General features: G+C 38.6%; 2 protein-coding genes across 4 annotated transcripts in view; one reads left to right on the top strand and one right to left on the bottom strand.

Moving 5' to 3' along the window:
* Positions 1–9092, top strand: part of pbl (epithelial cell transforming 2 pebble) — a 28393-nt gene extending 19301 nt beyond the window's left edge. Inside the window, exons 3-13 of one of the 3 annotated variants that reach the window (XM_017622334.1) lie at positions 200–335; positions 420–526; positions 667–916; positions 1592–3361; positions 4865–4996; positions 5063–5425; positions 5786–6182; positions 6257–6417; positions 6501–6995; positions 8150–8299; positions 8376–9092. In XM_017622334.1, coding sequence (XP_017477823.1) covers positions 200–335; positions 420–526; positions 667–916; positions 1592–3361; positions 4865–4996; positions 5063–5425; positions 5786–6182; positions 6257–6417; positions 6501–6995; positions 8150–8299; positions 8376–8507 — 4093 coding nt within the window. In that variant the 3' untranslated portion in view covers positions 8508–9092. Of the gene's footprint in view, positions 1–199; positions 336–419; positions 527–666; positions 917–1591; positions 3362–4864; positions 4997–5062; positions 5426–5785; positions 6183–6256; positions 6418–6500; positions 6996–8129; positions 8300–8375 lie in introns of those variants that run through there. The other 2 variants (XM_017622336.1, XM_017622335.1) reach the window with 2 other exon arrangements.
* Positions 9093–12976: 3884 nt separating this feature from the next.
* Positions 12977–25798, bottom strand: LOC108367669 (putative GPI-anchored protein PB15E9.01c; the record flags this gene model as incomplete). Its single annotated transcript, XM_017622345.1, has 4 exons — positions 12977–12999; positions 13032–14654; positions 14733–15154; positions 25466–25798. Coding segments are annotated over 3 exons (1767 nt in total), but the record flags the coding sequence as incomplete, so codon positions are not given.
* Between the last annotated feature and the right edge of the window lie 220 nt (positions 25799–26018).

Raw genomic sequence — 26018 nt, 5'->3', positions numbered from 1 at the left:
GCCATGAACTGTTGATAGTGATATGTAGACGCAATGCGTGTGTCGAAATTCGGGGAAATATGCAAGCATTTCTGCTTTATATGCATCCACATAGAATTGCATGAATGGAGCTACCTACCACACTTAACTCTCCACCACTCTTCTTGTTTCTCAATAAAATAATTTGCGGTACTTTGTTGTGATTTCTCTTCTTCTGCAGCATCTTGGGCCCACCTGCCTTGAAGCATGCAGCCGAATCAAAGGATGGACTTATACGCAACGCGCGACCCATTTACAATTATTCAATGCGCGGCGTGGTGACGTGTTTTACGGGCATCCGCAAGAAGGATGAGCTGGTAAGTGTAAAGTTTCATTCAACGAAACGATTCTGCGAAAGATTCTACAAATAAGTTTTACTTTCTTTATCTTCTATGCTACAGACTCGTCTCGTCAATCTGATACATTCGATGGGCGGATGCATACGCAAAGACATGAATTCCAAGATCACACATCTAATTTGCAGTCACAGTGGCGGTGATAAGTATCAGTAAGTTGCCACAACTTGGCAGCTGCCCGCCTCTAATGGCTCCTAGTTTTATTATTTATCGTTTTAAATTGTGTTCAATGTTCTGTTGCAATGGCTTTTAATTCCATTTTATTTTTGTTTTGTTTTGTGTGATTTTTTAGATACGCAAAAACTTTTCGTTTGACCGTGGTGCGGCCGGCCTGGGTTTATGCCGCATGGGAGCGGCGCGACGAGCTGCAGTTTCGTGCAACGACCGACGATTTTTCCCGCGAGCATAAACTGAAAGCATTTGAAGGTCAGAAGATTTGTTTCTTCGGCTTTCCCGCGGACGAGCATCAACACATGGTGGATGTTTTGATCAGCAATGGGGGCGTGCCGGCAGAGTTGGACGATCCCGAGTGCTCGCATGTCGTGAGTTCATCCACATTCAAATACATAAATTGTTTGCATAAACAAGCCTTAGATATTTATTGTTTATTGTTTATTGCTTTGAATTGTTTGGTTTGCATGTTGTTGTTATTGTATTCTCGAATGTGTATGTTTGTGTGCGCTGGTACTAAATAGTTGGTGACTAATTGATTTGCACTATACATATAGTATTTTAAGCAATTGAGATAAAATAATACGAAGCTGGAAAAACAATTTGTAGCGTATTTTGTGCCGCTGAAGTCGAAAACAATCATTTGTAGTAATTTATGTAGTTGTCACAAAAAAAAATAAAATTAAGTGGCATACACCGTAATATCGCAAACATCATTGTTGAGTGGCGGAATTTACCACAAAAAAAAAATACTAGCTCAAAACAAAAAAAAAAAATTAATTAATATTCAATGTTGGTTTTCGCATACAGTNAAAAAAAAAAAAAATTAAGTGGCATACACCGTAATATCGCAAACATCATTGTTGAGTGGCGGTATTTACCAAAAAAAAAAATATTAGCTCAAAACAAAAAAAAAACTAATTAATATTCAATGTTGGTTTTCGCATACAGTAACACAAGAAAAAGGATTGAAATATTTAGAATTTTCATAATAAGCATGCTGCTGGAAATTTTCTACGAATATTTATGAATTTACAAATTTGCAGGTCATGCCTAATACCGGTGGTTATTTTCTCGAAGCCATCACTAACACTTGCAATTCACCTAAGCCCCAGCCTATAACTAACCTTCACCCTAATCCTGACCCAACAAATCCTAGACCTGCTCCCGCTTGCGCCACAAGTGGCTCACAAGAACTTAAGGGCGTTAATGTTGAAGCAACCGCAGCTGTTGCTGAGATGCCACAAAACGAAATTATCGAAAAGATTGAAGAAAAGACTGCTAAACCAAATGAGACTGAAACAGAGACTTTCCCTGAGGCTGATGAATGTCAAATGGATGTTGAAAGTCCGCATTTGACTTCGAACAAGAATGAGTTTGTTAAAGATGATGAAAATGTAGATGCAGATGATGATGGCGATTATTTTGATGAGCGCTTGGTGGTGGACTATGATCGCAATAAGGAACTGCAATGTGGCTCCCCACTACCTGAGGGTGTCGACATAGACGATCCGGACGATTACGCTCCCCCAGCCCGGCAACTGAGTGCCAACACTCCACTAAAACAGCCAAATTTGCCACTGCAGGAATCAAAATCGCCACAATATGACATAAATTCTAATTCGAGCAAGGCCAAAGTGGAAGAATCAAAACCCTTACCACCCAATCCAATCGATGAAAATGCCAGCACACCCATAAAAGTGGCCAACACTGACGCTGACGCTGGCGAGCATAGTAGTAAAAACACCACCGATGGCGCCATTCTTACGAAAGAAGCGGACAATGCATTTCATAATCCAAATAACATATCACCAATATTAAGTGTTAGACAGGAGGCGGAAGCGTCCCAAGCAAGATCATCGTCAAGCATAAAAATTCCAAAGTTGGTGATCACTACCAACTCATCGCCTGAAAATGAACCACTTCCGATGGAGACCGACACAGACGTTGTGCTCGCCGATGAGGAAGACTTCGGTGACCTTAACGAGCTGAAACGTAAACGCGAGAGCTTCGATAGTATTTCACTGATGTCGGTGGAGTCTTTCGCCTTGCCGAATAGCACGAAGAAGCCAAAGCTCATACGCGCCGGATCCATTACACGTTCAATACGTAGATCCATGAGCTTTGTAGCGGTACGCACACCTATATCGAAAATGATGCGGCCACGACGCAGCTCAGTGGCACTCGATTCTGCACCAAATGGTGAAGAGGGCGGCTGCAATGTGGATGATTCATTCTGTTCGATTGCGTCAATGGAAACTACATTCAATGAGTCGATTTGCAAACCGGTGAAGGAGAAATTTCGCAGCCTTCGCGACCGCATAACGCGTAGTAGTAGTAAGAAAGACAAATACAACGTGAATACGCTACAGCCTACGACTACGCCAGAAAAGGACGAAAAATGTGAACGAGAATTGCCGAGTAGTGGTTTCAAAACGCCCAAAGCGCCAACTAAGTTTTTAAGCGCCGCAGCAAGGGCAATTGGCACTCCCAAATCGCTTACGAAAATTGTGCTATCTGCACCATCGCCATCGCCGCAGTCAACTGCGTCGCCTAAGCAGTGTGCTGAGATCAATTCTGCTGCAGCTGTTTCTATTCCTGCAACTTACATTCCCACAACTCCTACACCCTTTCCTGTGCCCGCGCTTCGTTCATCTCCCATTCGTAGTTCAAATCAGCCGATTAACTCAGAGATAATACATCAGGAAAGTCCATTTCAAGTTCATGCTCACTGTCAGGCCGTCCAAAACCAGCGTACTGCGCTCCCTCAGCAGCGTGAGAATTTGCTAAAAAATGCTGGTGGATGCTCGTCAATGGTATTTAACGCAATTCATTGCATTACTTAAACTTTTTTTTTTTGCCTATTCTCATTTGCAAACGAACAAGAAATGGAAACTTAGTACAACACAAAAGTAAAGTGAAAGACTGAAGAATTCGGTAGTAAAAATATAGATAAAATAGTAAAAATATTCATATTTTTTTCGAAATCGCCGGAAATTGTTTGCACAGATAAAACGATTTAAAAGCATTGCAATGCAGTTTTGTAATTTGCATCGCATTTTTAACATTTTCGGTACGACGATATATATATATTGTTGTTTTCGACTAGTTTTCCGTTAACTTTTACGTCTCGGCTATTGTTTGTTGTATAAGTGTGTTAAATGTTGTTAAAATTTGTTTGTAACTTATAATTATTTTTAAGTGGTTTTGGGGTTTTTTTTACTAAATGTTTGCTATGGTTAAGGAGGCAGCACAATAAATTATTTTCACAACAGAAAAATCTGCTAACCCTATTCTAGACTCTCCAGCTAATTTATTTAAAAATTTTTCTAAATAATTTTAAATTTAGTGAAAAATGTTAAAAATGCTATGCAAATCATATTTGCTCCTCTTTTGTTTAAAACTCTTAGTGAAGCACAATTTCTATAAAATTTAATGCACTTTATTATCTCACCATGCTCATCTTTTTTTTTCGTCTGAAATTTGTGTTGTATGTTTCCAAATTTTTGTTCTAAACGTACTGCTTTTGCCTTGTTTCACTTAACGAATCTAAGGACAGCTTGTCTCAATGATATTCTATTTGATTTACTGTAATTTGTTTCTGAATACTGGCTGACATCGCTGCACTCTGCCACCAACCCTTCTAAGCGTTTCGAAAATAATTTATTGTGCTGGCAAATATTTAATAAGCCTTTTCTATTTTTATTAACTCAGTAGCTGCGTACATTCATTCTAAATCATCATACCGTTAAAAGCATTCACTCATAGCATTATATGTACATACATACATATTTACATGTCTCACTTGCACATCATAAATGTCTAATTAATTGCTGGATTTGCTATTGTGCGAATTGTTTTGAATTTTCGAAGCCAGTAGAACGCTGGAAAATTTCGGTTTGCATTTTTGCAGTCCATGTCAATCCAGCCGATTTATTTTTTCAATCAAGCGAACAGGGTGATTTGAAATATTTTATTATAAAGATTTCTATAAAACAAATGGAACGAAATGCAGCATCATTTTCGATTACCCTGTAAATGTTAATAATTTCAGTTAAAATTTCGTATTTGTTTTAAGGCAAAAGCATGCGAGCATCTTTGTTATTTCAACACTTAGTAAATTGGAAAATTTTCCGTGCCTGACAAATGACTGTTTCACGCAAATCAATTATTCCTGCTTACAAATAAAGCAGACTACTGCAATTAGTTGTTGTGCGCGAGCGAGCAGTCATCATCAGGCTTACATAGTTTTTATTATGTAGTATGTACATATGTATGTATGTATGTATGTAGAACAATATTTTTAATTTATAATTCAGGTTGTCGATGAGCACACCACTCAAACCAAGCCAGATCCGAAGAATCACCGCACGCACATCCTCAAGTCCGATTGGTTCTGGTACACCATACAGAATGGCTACGCGGACGAGATGGATTACCTATTTGGCGATGTAAATACATACACTTTTTTAGCGTATTCCATTACCTCGAAAAATTATTCCCTTCTTCCCTTCTAGTATTTGGACAGTATTGCGAACACGCCTAATACGGATCGCCGTGATTCACTGCCCATCAGCTTTAACAAGCGCAAACGGAAACGTTTCTCGCAGCGCATACAATTTGAAGGGACACCAATGGGCTCGGGTAAACGACGTTCGTCTGTTTCGGACGCCGGTTTATTGTCCGTTTCGGGTAGTTTCTTTGACTGTACTACCAGTCCGGATAAGTTGGAGGCTGGGAAATTGCATAACGAAGTGCGTATTGAAACACCTACGGTTACGGAGACCACACCGGCGAAGAAGTCGATGCGTTTCAATCATTTTATGGACTTTTTCAGCACCGAGTCCAACTATGTGGGCATATTAGACACAATTGTAAAGGTGCGTAGCTCGATTGTTAAACAGGTACTTGTACCCAATCGGTTCAACCAAAAAACACCGATACATTTTTAATATGAATCTTCATTAGTGGCGGTAGTAAATTAGAAATACTACATGATTAAAAAATGCTAGGGAAGTGCATCTGTCTTCCTATTATATTATAATGTTGAGTGTGAAGAAGATTAAGATTAGGAAAATTGAGATTGAACTTAGAATATATATGTAGATATAACAGATTTTCGCATATGGAACGAAGAATAAATGAATCGAAATAAGTTTCAATACCGCCGCCTCAATTATTTGTTTGTTTTATGAAATTTCATTCTTTTATGTATTTTAAAACCCCTTACATACATACAGCTCTTCAAGAATCCGCTCGAGGAAATTGCCGAGACCAGCGACGAGCTACTCAATAAATCGGAAATCAAATCGATTTTCAATAATTTTCTTCCCATACACGAAGTGCATCAGAGCATGTTGGAAAGTCTGCGTGCGATACAGAGTAAATGGTCAGAGGATTGCTTGATCGGCGAAATCATACTGCAACATCGCGATGAGCTAACTAAGGCATATCCGCCCTACGTGAATTTCTTCGAGCAGATGAAAGAAACGCTGCAACAATGTGATAGTCAAAATCCACGCTTCCATGCATTTTTAAAAATCAATCAAACGAAGCCTGAGTGTGGGCGACAAAGCCTGCAGGATCTAATGATACGTCCTGTGCAACGATTGCCAAGCATTAGTTTGTTGTTGAACGGTGAGTAAAAGCTCGAATTCTAAGATGCCTGAACCGAAAAATTTTTAAATTATCATTTCGCAATACAATTACAGACATTTTAAAGCACACAAATAAAAATAATCCAGACTATGCCAAGTTGGAGCAAGCATTGAAGGCCATCAAGGAAGTTATGATGCACATTAACGAGGACAAGCGGAAGACGGAATCGCGCATGGCAATATTTGATATCTTCAATGACATTGAAGGATGTCCGGTAAGTGTTATTGGCGTACTTTTACCTAATTGATGCAATGCTTTATTGATTTCCTGTACCTTTTTGCCTCCAACCTTCACCAGCCGCATTTAGTGTCCTCGAACCGCAGTTTTATTTCCAAGTGCGAAGTAACTGAATTGTCCGACAGTCTAAGTGGGCGTGGCGACTCGCTGATGTTGTACTTATTCTCAGACACAATTGAGGTGTGTAAAAAGCGTTCGCGTGCCTTCAACACAGCTAAATCGCCGAGCACCACCAAGTCACACAAGCATGTGAAATTAATATCGTTGAACGCGATACGTTTTGTCATTGACATCACCGATAGTCCGCGTGCGTTTGCCTTGCTTTGTCGGCAGGATAAGGAGAAGCTGCATTCTTTCACCTTAGCTGATGAAGAAATCGATAAGGTGGTATACTTAAAGGTCTTGTGCAAACAAATGGCTGAGAATGCCTGTCGGACGGACACGGTGAGCGCATTACTGAGTCGCACCTCACAGGAGTTGGAAGTTGATATCAGTGATGTGAATTTGAGCACATTGTCGAAGGCGTTCAAGTTGGCGGCGCGTACGCGTCAGAAGGTAAGTAGGAGATGCGTCTTCTGTAGTCAAATAGCAAATTTGGTTCTATTCTCCAATCTGAGTACATATTATTATACGCTAGTTCAAATGTGCTACCGTTACTATTTATTATTTAAAATGAAAAAAAGAGAATTGATAATAGGAGATACTATCGAAACAAGCATTTATCGAGCTAGAAGTTTTGCACGCGATATCTAAGTAAATAAATAAATGTTATCATTACCGCCTCTACTAGTCTACGACAGGCCCCCGGGCAGAGCTACGCTGCCTTAGGCCAATTGATAGTCGTTCCAGGAAACATATTCCATCTCCAGGAGAAGCCTCCGGCGAGGCAAGACACGGGGGCGACAACTTCACTCAAACCCCGAGTCCAGACGGACTCGACTGCATAGGGTGGTCGTGGTGTGGACTTCAAAATACCCAAATTGCGTGAGGAGTGGGGATATCCTCATAACTTGGAGGGGTAGCATTTATCGCGAAGGCGCGAAAGAGCTCTCGTGTTTTACCTAAGAAATTAAGGTCAATCAACCTGTCTTCTCGTTCAATCTTGGACAATTGTTCATCATGCCAGCTCGGCGAACGCTAGGTGAAAACTAATCTATGCGCAATTGTAAGGGTCTTTTGAACCATAATGGATCGCGAGCAGCTAAATTACATCTGTCCCCTACAGCCTCAATTAACTGGATGATGACGGATATCCTAGACACTTTCTACTAAGCTGTTCAGCTTTCGACAGACCAAGATTGGCTCGCACTTGATAATCAACCCTGAAGTACTTTCAGGAATTGAAGTTAGGCGCCTCCGTAAATTCGTGATTACCTCGCTGCGTTTCATCGATCACTTGGTATCGTAAAAGACAAACTGTATAATATCCCTTGGGTGACCCCGACCACCCAATCAAACATCTACGTTTCGATCTTAATAGGTTGCTCAAGCCTTAACAATTTATTCTTTTTGTCAAATTGTTATTCTGCTCTAATTTCATGGTAAGATAATTAGTAGGGTTCTTTAAGGGTTAAAATATGTAGAAATTCAATATCTTATCTGTTTGTATAGGTACATATATGTACATATATTTATGTAGTTTGGTTAATGTGCGACTTTCTTTTGTTTCTTATTTTGCTTATAATGAAGAAAATATTTACTTTGCTCAGGTGGGTCGCGCATTTTCATTCAACAAGACTCCCTCCAAATTGAAGCGAGCTGTTTCCACAATGATGACACCACCTTTTGGCAGTACAAACTCGTTGACGCCCGCCTCACAACTAGCGCAAATGCGTTTGGCAAGCTGTGCAAATATACACGTAAGTATTCAACCGCTTGACATGCTTCGTTAAGCTTTCGATATCAACTTCTCTACTTCTCTTCTCTCTTTCATAGGAGGCGGTTAATGAAGAGGGTAACCGTAGCAGTTCACCTTCTGCCGAATCGGAGATTTTGCTGCCACCACTTTCTGTACAACCGATGCGCAAAAATAAGTCCTCAACGCTGGGTGTTGTTGGACGTATTTAAAGAATTTTCAGCTGTTGAACGGTGAATTAATCTATCGAATTTGTCTGTAATGCAACAGCGTTCGAAATGCTGGTGAACGGTCACTCAGTTATTTGCATCACTCGCAACGCTTTTTTGTATTTTGTGAATAAATTGCAATTTCGCTCTTGGGACTCTACTCGCTGCGTAAAAGCGTCATCAGAATTATAACAACAGCTGCGTAAGAATTTATTTAAAGCGTTACTTTAATTGAATGCCATGTGATGTTTTGTTTACTGGGCCTTGTTGTCATGCCCTCTCGAATGTGTTTATTATGAAACAAAAAATCTATCTGAAAAATATGCTCATTTTGGTACAATATTATTGTGTGTGATCGTACACCTACATATTTATGCCTAAATTGTATGGGGTTTAGTGTTGTGCGACGCGCCTCTTTTGTGTAGAATTTCCACATGGAATTGTCTGTAGTTTTAGAAAGCATATTTATGTGTTTTTCGTGTTTGACATTGTAAATATAATATGTGTCTATCTATATAAATATACGTCAGCGAATATCGTGTTCGATTATAATTTTAAGATTGCGAAACCCCTCCATCATCTTGTTTTACCAACGTACATAATAACATAAAATTATTTATATTACGAATTATACTGTAGTGCAAAACACATTGAGAACTTTTTTAAATCGTAACATCTATTTTGTAACATTGCTTACATTCTCGTATGTAGATCGGCATTTTTAATGAGAAAATTTTTAATTTAAAAAAGATAATGAGAAGAAATAATGTAATTGGCCAAGTAATTTGTTTATAAATGCATACAAATATAATAAACAAGCATAAACATAACCATTACTATACATATTTAATTATAGTGACTATGTACTAGATACATATGTAAATACATACTTGTATATGTATTTTTGAATGAATGAATGGTTTCGCTTAACGAGTGTGAGACTATTTGTATAAGCTAACATTATTTACAAATACATAATATCTTAAATCTTAAAGCATACTTTATTTTACAATAAAATATAACTATCTATTGTAGTTAAGTAAAAAATTTATTTATTTATTTTCTATAAATCGGCGGGAAGTGATGAGTAGAAACAAGGCAGACGGTTGTAAAATGGTGAATAGGGGAGCTGGGTATGTAGTTAGACCCGCGTGAAAACATATATGTACTCAATTTCTATTTTGTGTCCGCGGGATGCCATGTGGAGCTTTGGGTCACGTCAGCAAGAGAGGGTGCTTTAGTCCACTTTGACGTATTCGGTTTCAGAGTCTACTGAAGTTTGCGTTTTAGCACAGTTTGTGGTTGTGCGGGGCCACATAGGAAAAAGTTTTAGAAAAAGTACAAGATAGCCTCGAGAAATTTTGTGATGGCGAACTAGGCGAACGTTTAAATAACTTAAGATTTGAGGGTATGTTCGAAACCACAAGGTGGGAAGGTGTCCAATTGGTTGATGTTCTCTGGAAGAGAAGTACGGTAGATCAGGCCCAGTAGAAAATGGACCTTATGAATAAAAACTAAGCAATTGCTTTTTTTTTAAATTTCAGACCTTTTACTTAAATCCATTTGAATAAATCGAGTAAAGGGTTTGAAATTGAAAGAACAAGCAATTGCTTTATTTTTATTCATAAGGCCCAATGGACTAGATTTTGCTCATCAAGCTCATAGAAGTCGTCTGAACGAAAAACGGGAAATCGAAACGACCATGTTCAGACGGAAGACACGATTCCAATATTCTGGACGCGTGTACGATCCAAGAACCAAGCATTGAGTCAGATAACCATCTTGTTGCCGCCAAGATGCGCAAAGGCCTCTGTGCAGCAAAAAATGTGCGACTAGGTTCGACGTAGAAATGTTGCCATTACACTATGCAGTCAGCTACTTCGTTACTCGATTCAGCAGCTGCTCTGTTGTTGCTGTTGCAGCAGCATACACATTACCCAAAGATCTTGGCCGTTCCCGTTACAGAGACTCGACTGTCGTGGGAACGTCACACCTGCTCTCAGAAAGCACGCTTGAATACACCGCAAAAACCAAGGAGTTATTGGTACGAGGAGAGATGCGATGCGGCTGCAGAGAAAAATATGTCTACTAAGCCACGTTGCTCCGTGACGGGATCTACATATATGCGAGTGATATAGGAAGCTGAAGAGGGAAGCGAGGCATTTTCCTAAAAAAGAGGCCGAAATACGTGAATTTCATCAGGCGGTTCAAGAACGTTTTAATACCAGGTTGAACTGTAAGAACTGCTGGACTGCTGAGTGTTAGTTCTGCTTTCTCGAATTTAGGGAATCAAAGGGTGTGGGTCTGATAGTGAACGCGCATAAAATTACGTATGTATCTCCTGTCTTCAGTTAAGTACTTAGCGCATCCACGCACCTTAAGCACCCAGTATTTTAGAGAAGATCGTTTGCTTGGCACCACGCATTTACACCCATAGCCACGCTTGCTTTGAAATCCAACAAAGAATGCTGCCAATAAGGGTGACTTTGGACCGCGAAGTGGTTGAGCTGTAAAGTCCTTTCTCGGCCAATGAAAATTAAATTCGTTAAGTCTCTCATCATCTTCGCCGTAATATATGGCGGCGCTGAAGCGTGGACTATGGAAAATTCTAAGAAACGCTGTTGGAAACAAGCTCAATTGACCGACCGGCTCTAAACTATGCAGCGCACGTGTGGTCGTCGGGACGTAGTGGATGAAGTTACATACCTATCTCCGTCATAGCGAGGCCCAAGTGCTACCAGAAATTGAGTCATCATAATCATTATGCTATGGAAGTAGTTCCTAGTAGAGCTCTATAGTCTTGAGCACTCAAACCTACACCTATTTGAAGCGGAGCCTCGACCTATACACTTCGGATGGCATCTCTACGAACTGAAGGACGAGGTACAGCAACATTCTGTGCAGACAGGCTATAAACGGAATTCACAGGGAGTCTGTCTCAACCTACACCAACATACGACCTGTGAATACCGTTTTGGGAGGACATCGATACATACATAGATTTTTTAATTTTTGATACAACCGATGTCTTTGGGATGCTATTTGTAGAAGTAACGGTGAGTAGATAGTGCGCATGGGTAAAACTAAGATTATATTTGTGCAACGTAATTAATCATCTTTATTACCTTAGAACAGATATATATATAAAATATTGGTGTTGGTGGAGTCCTCAGTGAATAAATGGAAAACAACTTTTTTTTTTAATCGGTTTTATTTAGCTTGCCCTGTTTGTTTCTTCTTGGCTAAAATCTAGTAATTACAAAAAAAAAAAACAAATTTAGGAATTTAAAGAATCGTGAGTCTGTATAACACATAAATGTAGTATAATCAATGTATTCTTGAAGTTTCGGACGTTTTTATTGATCCTAGAAAATTATATTGACCTCGAAAGAGAAGAAAACATTTTCATACGTGTTATTCCTATGGGAAAATGAACGATCGATGCGGCACGTCTTAGAATTATCGTAGAGGCGAGATTCATTACCAAACCGACTAAATTCAGGAGAAGGACTTTTATCAGTTCGACAGAGAAGTGGCAGACATCGTTCCATGCTTCTTCGCTCGTAAACATTATCGGTACCATATTTTCTGGTGTTATACAGAAGCCACGTTTAGTATTAAGTGCGGATTTCATGGAATTAAAGCGGGGGCATTTAAAAAATGCATGCTCGGCGTCTTCAATGACTGTCGGTCCACACTGCTCGCAATAAGCGCTTTGCGCCTGTCCAAAGCGATAAAGGTATGCTTTAAAGCATCCGCATCCACTGATGACTTGGGTCAGATAGTAGTCGACTGTGCCGTGATGCCTGCTGAGCTAAGTGCCAATTTTTGTTATGAGGCGGTAAGTCCACCTGTCCTTTGTTATTCTGTCCCACAGTATCTGTCACTGTGCTTCAGTGCGTTCTTTTGCTGCGGTTTTAACTGCGCTGTGTACTGTGCGTGGTTGGTCACGGTTCGCCTTTCTTGTTTCATACAATTCTTGAGCTACGAGATCGAGTGGACGTAATTCCGCGATGATAGAAGTTGCTGCATCCTCGGAAACGGTTCTGAAGGCTGAACACACTCTAAGAGCACATAGGCGATACGTAGCATTAATGGCCCGGGAGTAGGATGGCCGTTTAAAAGCGTCGAGCCAAACTGTCGATCCATAGAGGACTATTGATCGTACTACGCTTGCTAATACTTGCCTAGACTGCTGTCTTGGTCCTCCGATGTTCGCCATTAGTCTAGACAGGGCTGCTGTTGCCGTCGCTGCTTTCTTGTTGGCGTATTCCAAAAGATTCCGAAAGCAAATGCGGTGATCCACCAGGGCGCCGAGGTACTTTACGTATGGCTCGGACGATTTTTTTGCTGCTCTAGTGATGACACAGAACTTCAAATGTCACGGGAGACCCGCACAACACTAGCACAACTTCGGTCTAGCCACTGCAGCAGACTAGATGCTGAGAGTCTCCGCATGACACGAAGCATCTCTTTACATTCCCACACAACCCAACTTAGTTAAGACCACTCTCCCTCTGCTCCGACCCTGTCGGAGTGGCACCCAATCCGATCGAGACAGAGCTAAGTAAGCCGCAACAACAATGTGAATAGGCGAGCTATTTTGAGCTCCGACAAATCGCACTAGCATTAATTAGGAAGCCATAAATTAAACAAACTCATTATTCTCTGCATAATCTAATAAGAGCAAGTGGAATTTTATTTCGCCTTACATTTGACAAGTATCTATCTTAGCGTTGATTAACGGGTTTTCAAACTGTGAAATATTTTTAAAAATACATATTGTAATCAAAATAAATGCATTTCTGAATTTGTGCGACAAAAACTGGAATAATTGCAGATTGATGATTTTAAAATTTATACATATGTTTGTAGCTTCTAAAATTAACATTTAATATTAAAATACGTTTATAACATATTAAAAGGCACTGCTGTGTACCATCCTCTAATATTACTAATTAATACAAAGCGTTGGTCGCACTAAAATTTTCAATTAAAACTGAACTTAAAACTTGACAAACCAAATCAAATTCGAAGATTTTTGCTTGATTTCTTTACTAAATAAAAGAAACATTTAATTAAGAAGTTAAATGCACAAAGTAGAGATGCGGCAATTTGGGGTGCCGATTGGCGCTCACCTATACCCAAAGCACAGCGGACGCATCCTCATTGGACAGCGTGGAGAAACGCTGGTACGTATTGGCGCTGCGGTAACTTGTTTTTGTTGTTGTTGTTGTTGTCGTGTCCCAGCGGTGTTGCATATCGTGTGTGGCTTGCAACGGCACGCCGAGCACATTGCTGGGATGGTTGGCTTTAAGGGTGGAATTGCGGCTATCACCGGCGAATTCGCCGGCCTCCATGTCGCCACTTACACTAACAGCAATGCCGCCATTAGCATTACCCAAGCTGGTGGTATCAAATTTTACGCTCGCTAATGACAAACGATTCGGTGTAGAAGTGCCATTCGATATCATTGTGGAGCATAACGGCACACCTATATCCTGGAATGAGCTGATCGAACTGAAGCCACTCTCATCTTCTGTGGCTGAGCCCAGTGGATGTTGGAGCTGCTTGAATGGCAATGCCATCGCATGAAATGGGTGATTTAACGTAACATCCTCGTCTGTCTCCACCTTGCTGGAAGATGTGGATGCCGCTGACGACGACGCCGACGACGAGGAAGATGATACTGCCGACGAATTGGAGGTGGTAGAATGTACAGAGCTGTCGGTGGAGCTGCGCAGCGATAAGCGTGAGTCGCGTATATTATTAGCGCGCAAGAAGAGCATTTCGGCAGTGGCATTGGCAAGCGAGTTAGCAGCGGGGTGAACGCGACTATTGCATTTATTCGTGGCGTCAGCGGCGCTGTGTTTCTTGCTGGTAGCGTTGCCTTGAGCAGCCGACGCAACGAGTGTTGGGATTGTGGCTGCTGGAGACGGTGCAGGTGTCTTCAACACTTTGCTGTGCACGCCATGGGTATGTGTCGTTAGAGAGCTACGATGCTGCGTTAAATCCGGTTGACGTGTGGATGTGTTTAGCAGATTGTGTATCGTGCGCGAAAGCCGGAAAGCTTCCTGGTTAAGCTTTTCCTCAACATCGTCGGCGGCGGCTTGGGCCTTCGATTCGGCATACTTCTTGGGCGAGCGGCGCCTTTAGGGACGAAGTAAAAAACAAACGCGTTAAAGTATGTATTTAAACTGTAAGAAATTCAAGTTGTTTATAAAATACCAAGTAAAGTCCTTGAATGCAGTGTATGAATTGTTGGCCGACGTGTTGATGGCATCACAACTACGCTTATCTGCTGCCGATGTTGCCAGTGTACTATGTTCCCCGTTGGCACTGTTTGATTTCACATTGCCATTTTGTATGGCTGACTGCTTGAGGTCCACGATCAGATTGCTGCTGCTGCGCGTGCGCAAGCAAGACGAAGTTGCTGTTGATTTACCACTGAAAGTGCTGTTGCCGCTGGTGTTTTGTTCATGACCTTCGCAATTGCTGCTGCCATCATAAACTTGGTAGAGACTCTTGGAACGGGATATCTGTTGTTGCTGTTGGAGTTGGCGCTGTAGTTGTTTTTGCGTTTGATAGCGATCAAGGAAGCGTGCGATCTCTTCAATGACAGCGCGATACATTTCATTACTGGTTTCGACCTGTGGAAGAGAGGTCAAGGAAGTGTCAGTTTGTGAATAAAGATGCATATGAGAATTGAAAATGATAAGCGTATATTTTTGTTAAATATTAAACATTAAATTATTTGTAGTTGTAGTTTTAAATCGTAGATCTCCAAATATTTCAATGTACTGCTTCTGATCATACCCAGAGGCTCAGCATGGCTAAAAGCATTCCATTGGCATAGAGACCCCTTTTGTTTAAGGGAGCTTCCTCCCCGATTTATTAAGCCTTTTAACGTGTCATGTATGCATATATAGAAGGCCAGCAGAAATCAAAGGTGCAATCATTAAAGACGCATAAAAAAGAACTTCAGCGAAGAAAGACTCTTAACATAGTTGGCGGCGAAGAAAGATGCGTTAAAATATTTGACGGTGAAGAAAAACCCGTATAATTATTTTCGCGGTCGACTATGTTATTCAAAATTCGATCGTGACTAAGATTAAAGCTTAAGCACCTGATTTATTGGTAGCATTAAGGCGTTAAGTGCTCTCCGTCCTTCACTTCTTTTCATTCCTGCAAATAGGAGAGATCTCGTTTGCGGTACCCGGTATTTTTGTATACCACCTACTTCACTGAGAATTGGACGATCAATTAAGATTGGACTTGAAGATATTTTTTCGTTGTTACTTGGAAAGTTTTGCTTAGAACCACAAGAGGTGGATTCCCAATATCCTCATCTGTTGTCAGCTCATTTAAGGAATGCTAACCTCAATCGGTGTATTCATAAGGATAAGAAGGCTGCAGCTCGTGCAGGTTTAATTAACGACAAGATCCTTTGGAGCTCGCCTGCAGTTTCTTTTCCGGGTATTTCACCGTTTTTCGCGGTTAATCCGTATAGAATCCTTCTACTTTCAAATAACACCTTAGAAGAGGTGTTCGTACTCTGTAAGAATATAATCGTAGCTTGGCTGTCAGATTGAATGGTAAAAGATTGTGGAGATGTTGGGGCACAAGTAGGCCAAAGGGCGACTTCCTTTATGGTAGCCTGGAAGGGGTCACAGTGGTAAGCGAGGCGTACTTGAGGCTTAGTAAAAGCTATCAATAAAAATTGCTGGGATAAGGCTTCTTCTCCGAATTTTAATGAACTACTATAACCAGTTCCCGTGTGGTTGCTGAATATGTATCGAGAGTTTGCGGGTGACCGAACCTAAGCTTTCAACAGGTCTAGGAAATGGACATGATCATTAAGAAGAGGCAGTACTCATCTCTAGCTCTGCACGGTCGTTAGGTCTCACACCTACCGTATTATAATAATATCAATGTCCTACTCTGAGGTTCACTAAACGCTTGCCTCTCTATGCCTGGAAAATAGTGGCATGCAGTGAGTGCAATCGGCAGCGATTTGNGCCTGCAGTTTCTTTTCCGGGTATTTCACCGTTTTTCGCGGTTAATCCGTATAGAATCCTTCTACTTTCAAATAACACCTTAGAAGAGGTGTTCGTACTCTGTAAGAATATAATCGTAGCTTGGCTGTCAGATTGAATGGTAAAAAATTGTAGAGATGTTGAGGCACAAGTAGGCCAAAGGGCGACTTCCTTTATGGTAGCCTGGAAGGGGTCACAGTGGTAAGCGAGGCGTACCTGAGGCTTAGTAAAAGCTATCAATAAAAATTGCCGGGATAAGGCTTATTTTCCGAATTTTAATGAACTACTATAACCAGTTCCCGTGTGATTGCTGAAAATGTATCCAGAGTTTGCGGGTGACCGAACGTAAGCTTTCAACAAGTCTAGGAAATGGACATGATCTTTAAGAAGAGGCAGTACTCATCTCTAGCTCTGCACGGTCTTTAGGACTCACACCTGCCGTATTATAATAATATCAATGTCCTACTCTGGGGTTCCCTGAACGCTTGCCTCTCTATGCCTGGAAAATAGTGGCATGAGTGAGTGCAATCGGCAGCGATTTCGCGTTTTCCAAAATTCAGCCCAGCTTTCCTCTAGGGTACGCTCTGTACTAGCGACTGGACTAAGAGTTCAAATGTTAAATTTTTAACTTAGAACTATGAGGTGACCTTAAACTACATTCTTTTCCTAAATCTCACACAACTAGAGACATATTTATCAAATGCTATGCGGACTGCTCCAATCAGTATTGGGCGTGAGCCAAATTTGAAGGTCGTACATAGTAGCGAACTGTAATCCAAGGCTTACCGATTTATTTAAAATTTTCGTATTATACCACTTTTCCATGGAGGCAATGCCATCTGCTTGTGACACCGGAGTAATTTACAATCAAAAGTGTTCATTAATTAAAAATATTACTTGCATAACATCCCGACTATTTGCCTAAATGCCAACAAACTATGCAACAACAATAACAACACCTTACGATGTAGTGGCAAAAACAATGCAATAAGCAATGGCAACCAACCAGCCTTTTGCTGAAAAGGCGGCGGCGGCGGCTCAGAGGTAGGTATTAGGTGCAGCCTAGACCATTGCATGCACACACATATATGTACATATTTAAGTACGTAGCTGCCAAAATATATTTACTATCTACTGATGAACAGTTAGTAAATATGAAAATAAAGGCTGAAAAAGCGCACCAGTTGGGCGAAGTTGTGGAGGCTGAGGAAGAAAAAAATTTGGTGGCCACCCGTTGACTTGATGGTTTGGTGTTAGTTTGGCGGCGGGTTGCTGGGAGTTGATTATTGGCTGCCAGCTGTTGGCGATTGTGCTAAGTACTCGTAATATTGTCTTTGCTGATGGTTGGTCGGTTGGTATGCACATAGTGGCAAAACAAATAGCGCAATTTCGAAAATAATTGCAAACATATATCTAATACATACAAACAGCGAAGTTGTGAATAAGACGCATGCATGTATGTACATTAGACTACATCACTCCCCATACAAAAAAAAAAAAAAAAAATCGGTACGGGTTTTCCTCCGGAATTAAAAAAAAAAATCTATTATATTTTCAGACTTTCCCCGGAATTATTTCGGCTGTACCGATTTGAAAATATAGTTGAAAATTCAGTTTTTTTGTGAATCCAGTTTTCTTTAAGTATTTTTGTAAAAACTTACTTTAGATGGCAAAACAGTTTAAGCTTAAAAAATTTGAATAAAATATTTTTAAAAAATTTAAACGATATCACAATAATGAGATTTTTGATGCTGCTTTTGAACTTCAATAACTCAGCCCAAAGTTTACCGATTTAGAGTTATGAAGTATCATTGGAACGGAATTTTCTCACCCTTTTTATTTTTTTTTTTGCAACTAAGTTTATTCAAAGTATGTAAGAGGAAGGTAAGATAAATAAGCCTCATTCCATATAGAATTATGATGTGTTGGTATTTAATAAAGAAGAACTTGGGACGCGAATGAGTTTTTTTGCAAAGAAATGAAAAGGGTGTGAAAATACCTCTGTCTATATCGATATAGTTTTGGCCCAGTTATTCAAGTTTTTCTTAAACAAATCTATGAAAAAAGTTAAAAACCATATCAAAAATCTCATTATTATGATTCCGTTGAAAAAATGTTTGAATATTTTTATGTAGATTTTTTTAGAGCTTAAACTGTTTTGTCATCTGAGGGGATCTTTTACGAAAATTCCTTTAAGAAATTATTTTTATTCATAAAAAACTCCATCTTTGGAGGTATTTTCCAATCGGTCCAGCTCACGTAAGTCTTAATATTTTTCCAAAATATTTTTGGTGGAAGTCTTAAAATATAAAAAGTTTTGTATGAGGGGAAAGAATGTCTTCGGAGAAAACAAGGTAGCCCCATTGTTTTTTCGTTTTCGTATTTGTGATATCTATACCAACTTTTAATTTATATAATACTGTAACCAATATTGGATGCTCAATAACCTTGAAATGCGCTACTGAATCCATTTGAAATTGACAAAGATATTGAAGATTTTTATGAAAAGGCACTGTTGCCACGACAACTGAAGCTGCTTAACCAATTGTTTAGTTAATATATATAAGTATGCACGACATATTTCTAGAGTGAAATATAATAATTTTTGAGCATCCCTTAAATGTATACCTAGAAACATAAGTTGCGATCCCGTACGAGTCCGGACTAGTCAGAAATAGTCAGAATCAGTCAGATTTTACAGGAAATCGATCCCGTACTCGGTTCTCTGACTATTGAGAGGACAAAAAAGAGAGTAAATACGGTTCTCTCTTTGTCAGAAGTTACCAGTTTTAGTCCGAGAATTTTTTGTTGTAAATTTTGGTAAATGTGTCAAACGATCAGCTGTGGTGTGTCTGGCAATCAAATTGTAAACAAAAGAAAAGTGCACGCTGTGTAATCTAATTCATGTTGAAAAGTATTTAATTACTTGTTTAAGTGGATTCTAATGAATTTGAAAGTGTTTTTGGTTATTTACATGTGTGAGCTGAATGTGTTTACATACAAAATAAGCAAAAATTTACAACCAAAATTTGGAGGTTATGTTGAAGTTGACAGAAGTTACCGTTTTTTACTAGAAAGCGATCCCGTACTTTTCAATGTTACTCTCTCGCTCTGAGTGAATTTTTATTTTTTGATAATTTTACTAGTCCGAGTCCGAGGAATACGGGATTGCACCTATAAAGTTTGGTGCCGGCAGCGCTTTCGGCAATAGGCGAAATTTTGGAAAGTGCTCCGAGCCCTAACACGGAAAAGTTGTTTTGGGACCACTCCAATGTACATATGTACATACACATGCATGTACTTAGTACAACAATATACCTTCAAACATATGACGCTATCAGCTCGAAATGGGTGTGGCACTGCGCCTGCGATTTATCCAAAATTTGGCAAATGCGCGAACAAATGTGCCAGCCAGCGGACTTCGAGCAGCCAAGCGGAGCCCAACATAAAGTACATACACATACCCATTACAATAACAAAAAATGCTTAAGCGTTTAAAAGTGCAAGTTGCCGATAACACTGGGCTAAGCGGCAGCTGAAAATTATCAATCGAAAAAAATCTGGCTAAGACACACCGGCAAACAACATCTGCCTCGGGTTGTTTTGCATAAAATTGGCGCGCGAAGCTAGAACAAACACACTCACAATATTTACAAGCAATTGTTTGTTTCAGTAATGCTTTTGAAAATGTTACTGTGTGATAAATTACCCTGTAGGAAATGCAACAAGTTTTAAGCTGGCGTCTATTTAGTGATTGTTAAATTGGTTTTCGCGCTGTTCCCATTGCTTCTGCTGCTACCAAAAATGTTAGATAGATAATTTATTTTGTGTACATAAATAATTCGAAGGAAAAGTACTCTCTAGCTGCATTCGACAATCGTTATATTTTCCCTTGCTTCCTATATGAGGATATGAGTTTTCATAAAAAATGGACTTACCAACTTTCCCACTCTAAGCTAGCGATATCTTTCGTTATCATTTTACTATATCGAAAAATGTATCTTTGAATATTTCCTGCAGGCAACTTGCTAAAATCACTATCTACCCATTTTATTGGCCAAAAACTAAGTAGTAATGCGGTGAGCACCTCAGCAGCAGTCAGTAAATCTCGCCCAGCCTTAGATGCCCATAGACATAGATTATTTTCCAGCTGCTTGGTTTTTCTTAATGTTACGTTTTTTTTTTTTTGATAATTTTTTGTTGATCGAAATTTGGGTTAACTTAGTTGGCTACGTAATTTGGCTTGTCGGAACAATTTGCCCACAATGATTGTGTGAGAGCAATTGCCGTTGCTTAATGCTGCTGGTAGGGAACGATGTCGGGGGTCAAATTGGCTGTCACATTGGCACTTGCTAACTAAGTTAGCTGGCAAACGGTTAGATTCAAGTGAGATTTGCCGGTGGCTTTTGGCTGCTTATCAGACGTATTTACGTATTATACTCTGCTTGAGGTGGTCGGAAACTATTTCTCAATCGGCGTCGAGAAAGACTTTATTAATTGAAATGGTTAAATAACTTTTTGCTGCATTTCTATTACTAAATCTGGCTTAAATGTAGTGAATGGCCCACTGAACGCTGAATAGTAGAGAGTAGTAGTTCTTCTTGTCACCTTCTGAACTATCAAACAATTTTGTTTAAATTTAAAAAATAATGAGTATGTCGGTTGCATATTCTATTACCACATAGCTCCACTGGAAAACACCGATTGTCTACCAACTGTCATTTTGACAGATAGTTGCGAGCATTTGCCAAATGGAAATTGTTTTGAAAGTCCCCAATTCAGAAATATTTTTCAATGGGGTTGCCACTTAGTTTCTATAGTATATTCATTTAATTTTTTGTTTAATTTAAGAAATATTTTCGTTGAGGGCGTTTTTTTAATACCAATATTACTAATTTCAACGAGCATTTTTTAAGTAGGTACATTTATATCATATGTAATATGTGCTCTTCAACCTGTCGCACTTCTTAATAGGGTTGTCACCTAATTTTTGATGTCAAATATTTTTTAAATTTGTTAGATTCAAGAAGGAAACATTTTTTTAATTATGTCAAAAACATTATTTTTGTAGAATTCTGGGGTATTGACTCGGCAAAAATATTGAATGTATTAAAATTAAAATTATTTTTTCAAAGTTTTTAAAATTTATTAGATTCAAGAAGGAAACGATTTTTTATTTGTGTCAAAAACACTATATTTCTAGAATTCTGAGGTATTGACTCGGCAAAAATATTAAAGGTATTAATATTAAAATTATTTTTTCAATCTTTGTTATTTTTTTTGTTCCACTGAATACTTCTTAGGCTAAAATATTAAAGCATTGATAACTCCTTTTGTATCGTCATAATTTTTATGGAAAGAGGCATTGGCGACGAAAAAGCAATAATTATCCAGTATATAAATTTAAACAAATTCATAGTCAATGTATAACCAAAAGATTATGTACCATTTTTGTATTATCAACAAATTATGTCAAGTTTTTGATTTACCAACTTGGGTGCGCAATTTGTGAATTACCAAAACCTATTATTTATGTTCTGTGTTTACGAAATCGAAATTATGAAAATACGAAATTTATGTCGAATATTTGTAAGGATAAAAATATCCGGTTTAGATAGCAAGTATTTATGTCCAGTTTTTAAATGGCCAAAATTTACATTTGATAAAGGAAAATTCATGTCTAATTTATAATGACTTAAAGATTATGTTTGGTTTTTGCACTCTCAAAAATGTATACCAAATTCTTAATTTAGCACATTGTTCAGTTTTTAAATTAGCACAAATTTATGTCAAACTTTTGATTGACAAAAAAGAACAAAACCTGTATGTAAATAACTTACCAAAAATGTATGTCTAGTTTATTTAATGGCCAGCTATTTGAGTCTAGTTTTTTATGGTCAAAAGTTATGACCAGCTGCTGAATAACAAACAAATTATGTTTATCTAGCTTCTAAACTACCATATCTAATGCCCAGTTTTTTATATTAAGTACTAAAAATCGATGTCCACTGTTTGCACTCAAGCGCTCATATACACCTATGTACATAGTATGAACATATCGTCGCCTGGATAAAAGATTGTCGTAAGCGCCATTTTGACGATTTTGAGTTATAGATGCAGTTATATAGTATTTTAACATGTCAATACATGTTTTTATTCAATATTTTGGAAGTTGCATAATCTACCTATTTCACATGAAAGTCTCGTGAGTAACAAGAGCACTCAAATTGCATTTCTTATGGCACTCAAAGATCGTTACCAATTTTTTACTCAAATGAAATTGCAGACAAATTGTGTTTTAGTAGCCGATCAGGTGCTTGTGCTCATAAAATTTTGATAGTGATTGAGGAAAGAAGTGAAGTAACAATGATGGACAAAGCGACGATTGAAATTGATGTACATACAATACATACAGTGACTCAAATAAATGACCGCGTGTTGATTTTTTTTTTTTAATATTAGTAATGTTCTTTGAGTTAAAATTTTTTATTTATTTTTTATTTGTTTTTTGTTATTTTTTGGCCATTTAACAATTATATTCAACAATTTTATAATGAGCTCGAGGCCATTTTTAAATGAAAAATTTATTGTGGAAAAGCAACAACAATTTGAAAAAATGGTAGAAGTGATAGCTATTTCGGAAATCACCACATTTCCTCATCAGACTTCTTTCAGTAGGATTCGAACCGACGATCCCACTGACTCAGCCAGTTGCCCATGCACCGCGCTAAGACGCCTTGTAAATTATCGTTTGCTTATTTCCACTATTTTTCATTTTTTTTTTGCCAACACAATCAAGCGCAGCTATTCCGCTGCAATTCACTTGATCATGTGGTTGTTGGTTTTGTTGGTTTGTGCTAATAATTCTATTTTTAGAATGCTTAACTTTTAGGTGTGCTCGTCCTTAAGTTATTTGTTTTTTGTTATTTTTTGGCCATTTAACAATTATATTCAACAATTTTATAATGAGCTCGAGGCCATTTTTAAATGAAAAATTTATTGTGGAAAAGCAACAACAATTTGAAAAAATGGTAGAAGTGATAGCTATTTCGGAAATCACCACATTTCCTCATCAGACTTCTTTCAGTAGGATTCGAACCGACGATCCCACTGACTCAGCCAGTTGCCTATGCACCGTGCTAAGACGCCTTGTAAATTATCGTTTGCTTATTTCCACTATTTTTCATTTTTGTTATGCCAACACAATCAAGCGCAGCTATTCCGCTGCAATTCACTTGATCATGTGGTTGTTGGTTTTGTTGGTTTGTGCTAATAATTCTATTTATTTTTTCTATAAAAATATCGTCGAAGTTAATCAAAACCATATAAATCACAGTTTCAAACTTTATACAAAATTTAGGAAAATTCAAAATTTCAACTTTTTAACCTGAATCTTTAGAACACTTTTATAGCCCATGCAATTTAAGTCGAATGAAGAGCAAGTTTTAAAACGGCTAAAAAATCCCTTTAATTTTTGGAAATATTTTTTGGTGAAGTATTTTTGCACGTTTTTCTAGAAAAACTTGCTCTTCATTAGACTAAAATTATATGGGCTCTAAAACTGCATACCCATAAATGTTCTAAAGATTCAAATTAAAAAGCTGAAATTTCGATGAAAATTTGTTGAATTTTTCTAAATTTTGTATAAAGTTAGAAACTGTGATTTATATGGTTGTTGTTAATTTTGATGGTATTTTTTTTTATAGAAAAGCAACAAAAAAAAAATTTGCTCGAAAAACATTACGAATATTAAAAAAAAAAAAAAAAACATCAACACGTGGTTGTTTGTTAGAGTCACTGTGTATGTGCTATTACTTGTTGTCCCAATGCTGTACATATAAATATGCCTGTATGGGTGCAAACAACAAAAAGGCAAATTGCTAACAAAAAGAAAAAGTGTAACATGGCATTAAAGCATAACGCTGGCTATTCAAGCACGAAAAAGTAGATGATAGATGAAGTGAATTAATGGAACAGCCTACAAATGGCCGATTGACCGACTGACTGCTGCGCAGCCGATCGATGGCGTTATTAGTTGGTGAACAATTTTATTAATGAATTTTTATTAGCGTTTTTATTTTTTGTTTTTTTTTTGGTACGAAGCCATTAAAGCTAGATGCGTGCGTAAAAAATGTGAATAGAGAGTATGTTTTTTTCACTCAAGATATGCAGATGTGTGGTGTGGTCGCATTTGTATACAAAAGTAATTGCATATTTTCATTGCTAAAGCTTCAAAATCAAGGACTGTGAAGCAATTTTACATCAGCATAAGGTGTCTATTGTGCCACATGGTCCATAGAGAGTCCAACGCCACCACTATTAGACCAAATGAAGGCACTGGCAAGTGAGCTGAGCTTGAAGTACGCATATCTTCTAATGCGTATTCTTAAAACATAAATGGGCGGAGGTAGCCATTATTTCCTCTTCATTGGCAGCGGCATTTAACCTTTGTAAATACTAATTGTTATTATGCGCATTGGCAGAACGCAAAAAAGGCGGAAGCCACACGCTAGTGTTGGTGTGCGGCGTGTGGCTTTCTCAGTTGGTTGATTTATTTTACACACAAAGGCATAATCTATAAACATTAAAAAGGCGTGAGAACGGAAATAATGGCATGAAAAGAACCTTTTACGCTCAGCATTTAACATTAGACGGCGTATGAATTGAGTTATTCTGTTGAGGTGGTTAAGTGTTTACTTATGTAAGTGTATATGTATAGATCAGCAAGGCACAACACATTATAATAATTGTCGAAATTACGCGTTAAGCTTGCTCGAAATGAATGCAATCAGTTGAGCTTCTCAGTCACTTTGGTAAAAGACCACCCATCGAGTTGCTCGCTTAAGTCTTTTGATTTCCTGGTCGATTCGAGAAAAAAGGGATACTTAACATAAATATGTACTTCTTTACTTTACTTGCTCTCACCTGCTTCAATTGCCACTGCAATGTGTTCACTTGATTTTGCAGCAATACCGCTTGCACATTCGCTGTTGTCGCTGCATTATCGCTGTGATGCGCCTTAAAGGCGGGTAAGCGCTGTTCGATGCAGTTCGCCGGTGGAGTGCTGCGGACTGCAGTTGGTGACGGTGTTGTTACTGCAATCGGCTTGGCTGTGGCATAATGAGTTGTTAGCGTCGAACGTGTGGCAGCTACTGGTGGCAAAGCTGCTGTTGCAACATTGTCAACATCATCCTCAACGTTCGCGTCATCCTCGACATCAGCAAACAGTAGATTGTCACACTGAAAAAAGGGGGCAAAAAACGGGAAAAATTAAAAGCTTGTCTAAGCAAAAAATGCGCATAACAAGCTGCAAAAATGAGCTCGGCTGTAGCGCTGTATGTGTTTTGTTTTGTGGCAGCTGCGTTTGTGTGCGTTCGCCACAACAACAGAACCAACAAGTTTTTTTTTGTTTTCATGCATTTCCGAGACACCACACTTCCTCTTCAAATTAAATTAAAATAGTTGGCGCAATAAGTTG

Source organism: Rhagoletis zephyria, unplaced genomic scaffold (assembly GCF_001687245.7).
Source record: "Rhagoletis zephyria isolate East Lansing unplaced genomic scaffold, Rhagoletis_zephyria_1.1 Rzeph_scaffold_02764, whole genome shotgun sequence".
Classification (NCBI taxonomy): domain Eukaryota; kingdom Metazoa; phylum Arthropoda; class Insecta; order Diptera; family Tephritidae; genus Rhagoletis; species Rhagoletis zephyria.
The sequence above is the reverse complement of the archived record's forward strand: the minus strand, read 5'-3'. Positions and strand labels throughout refer to the sequence as shown.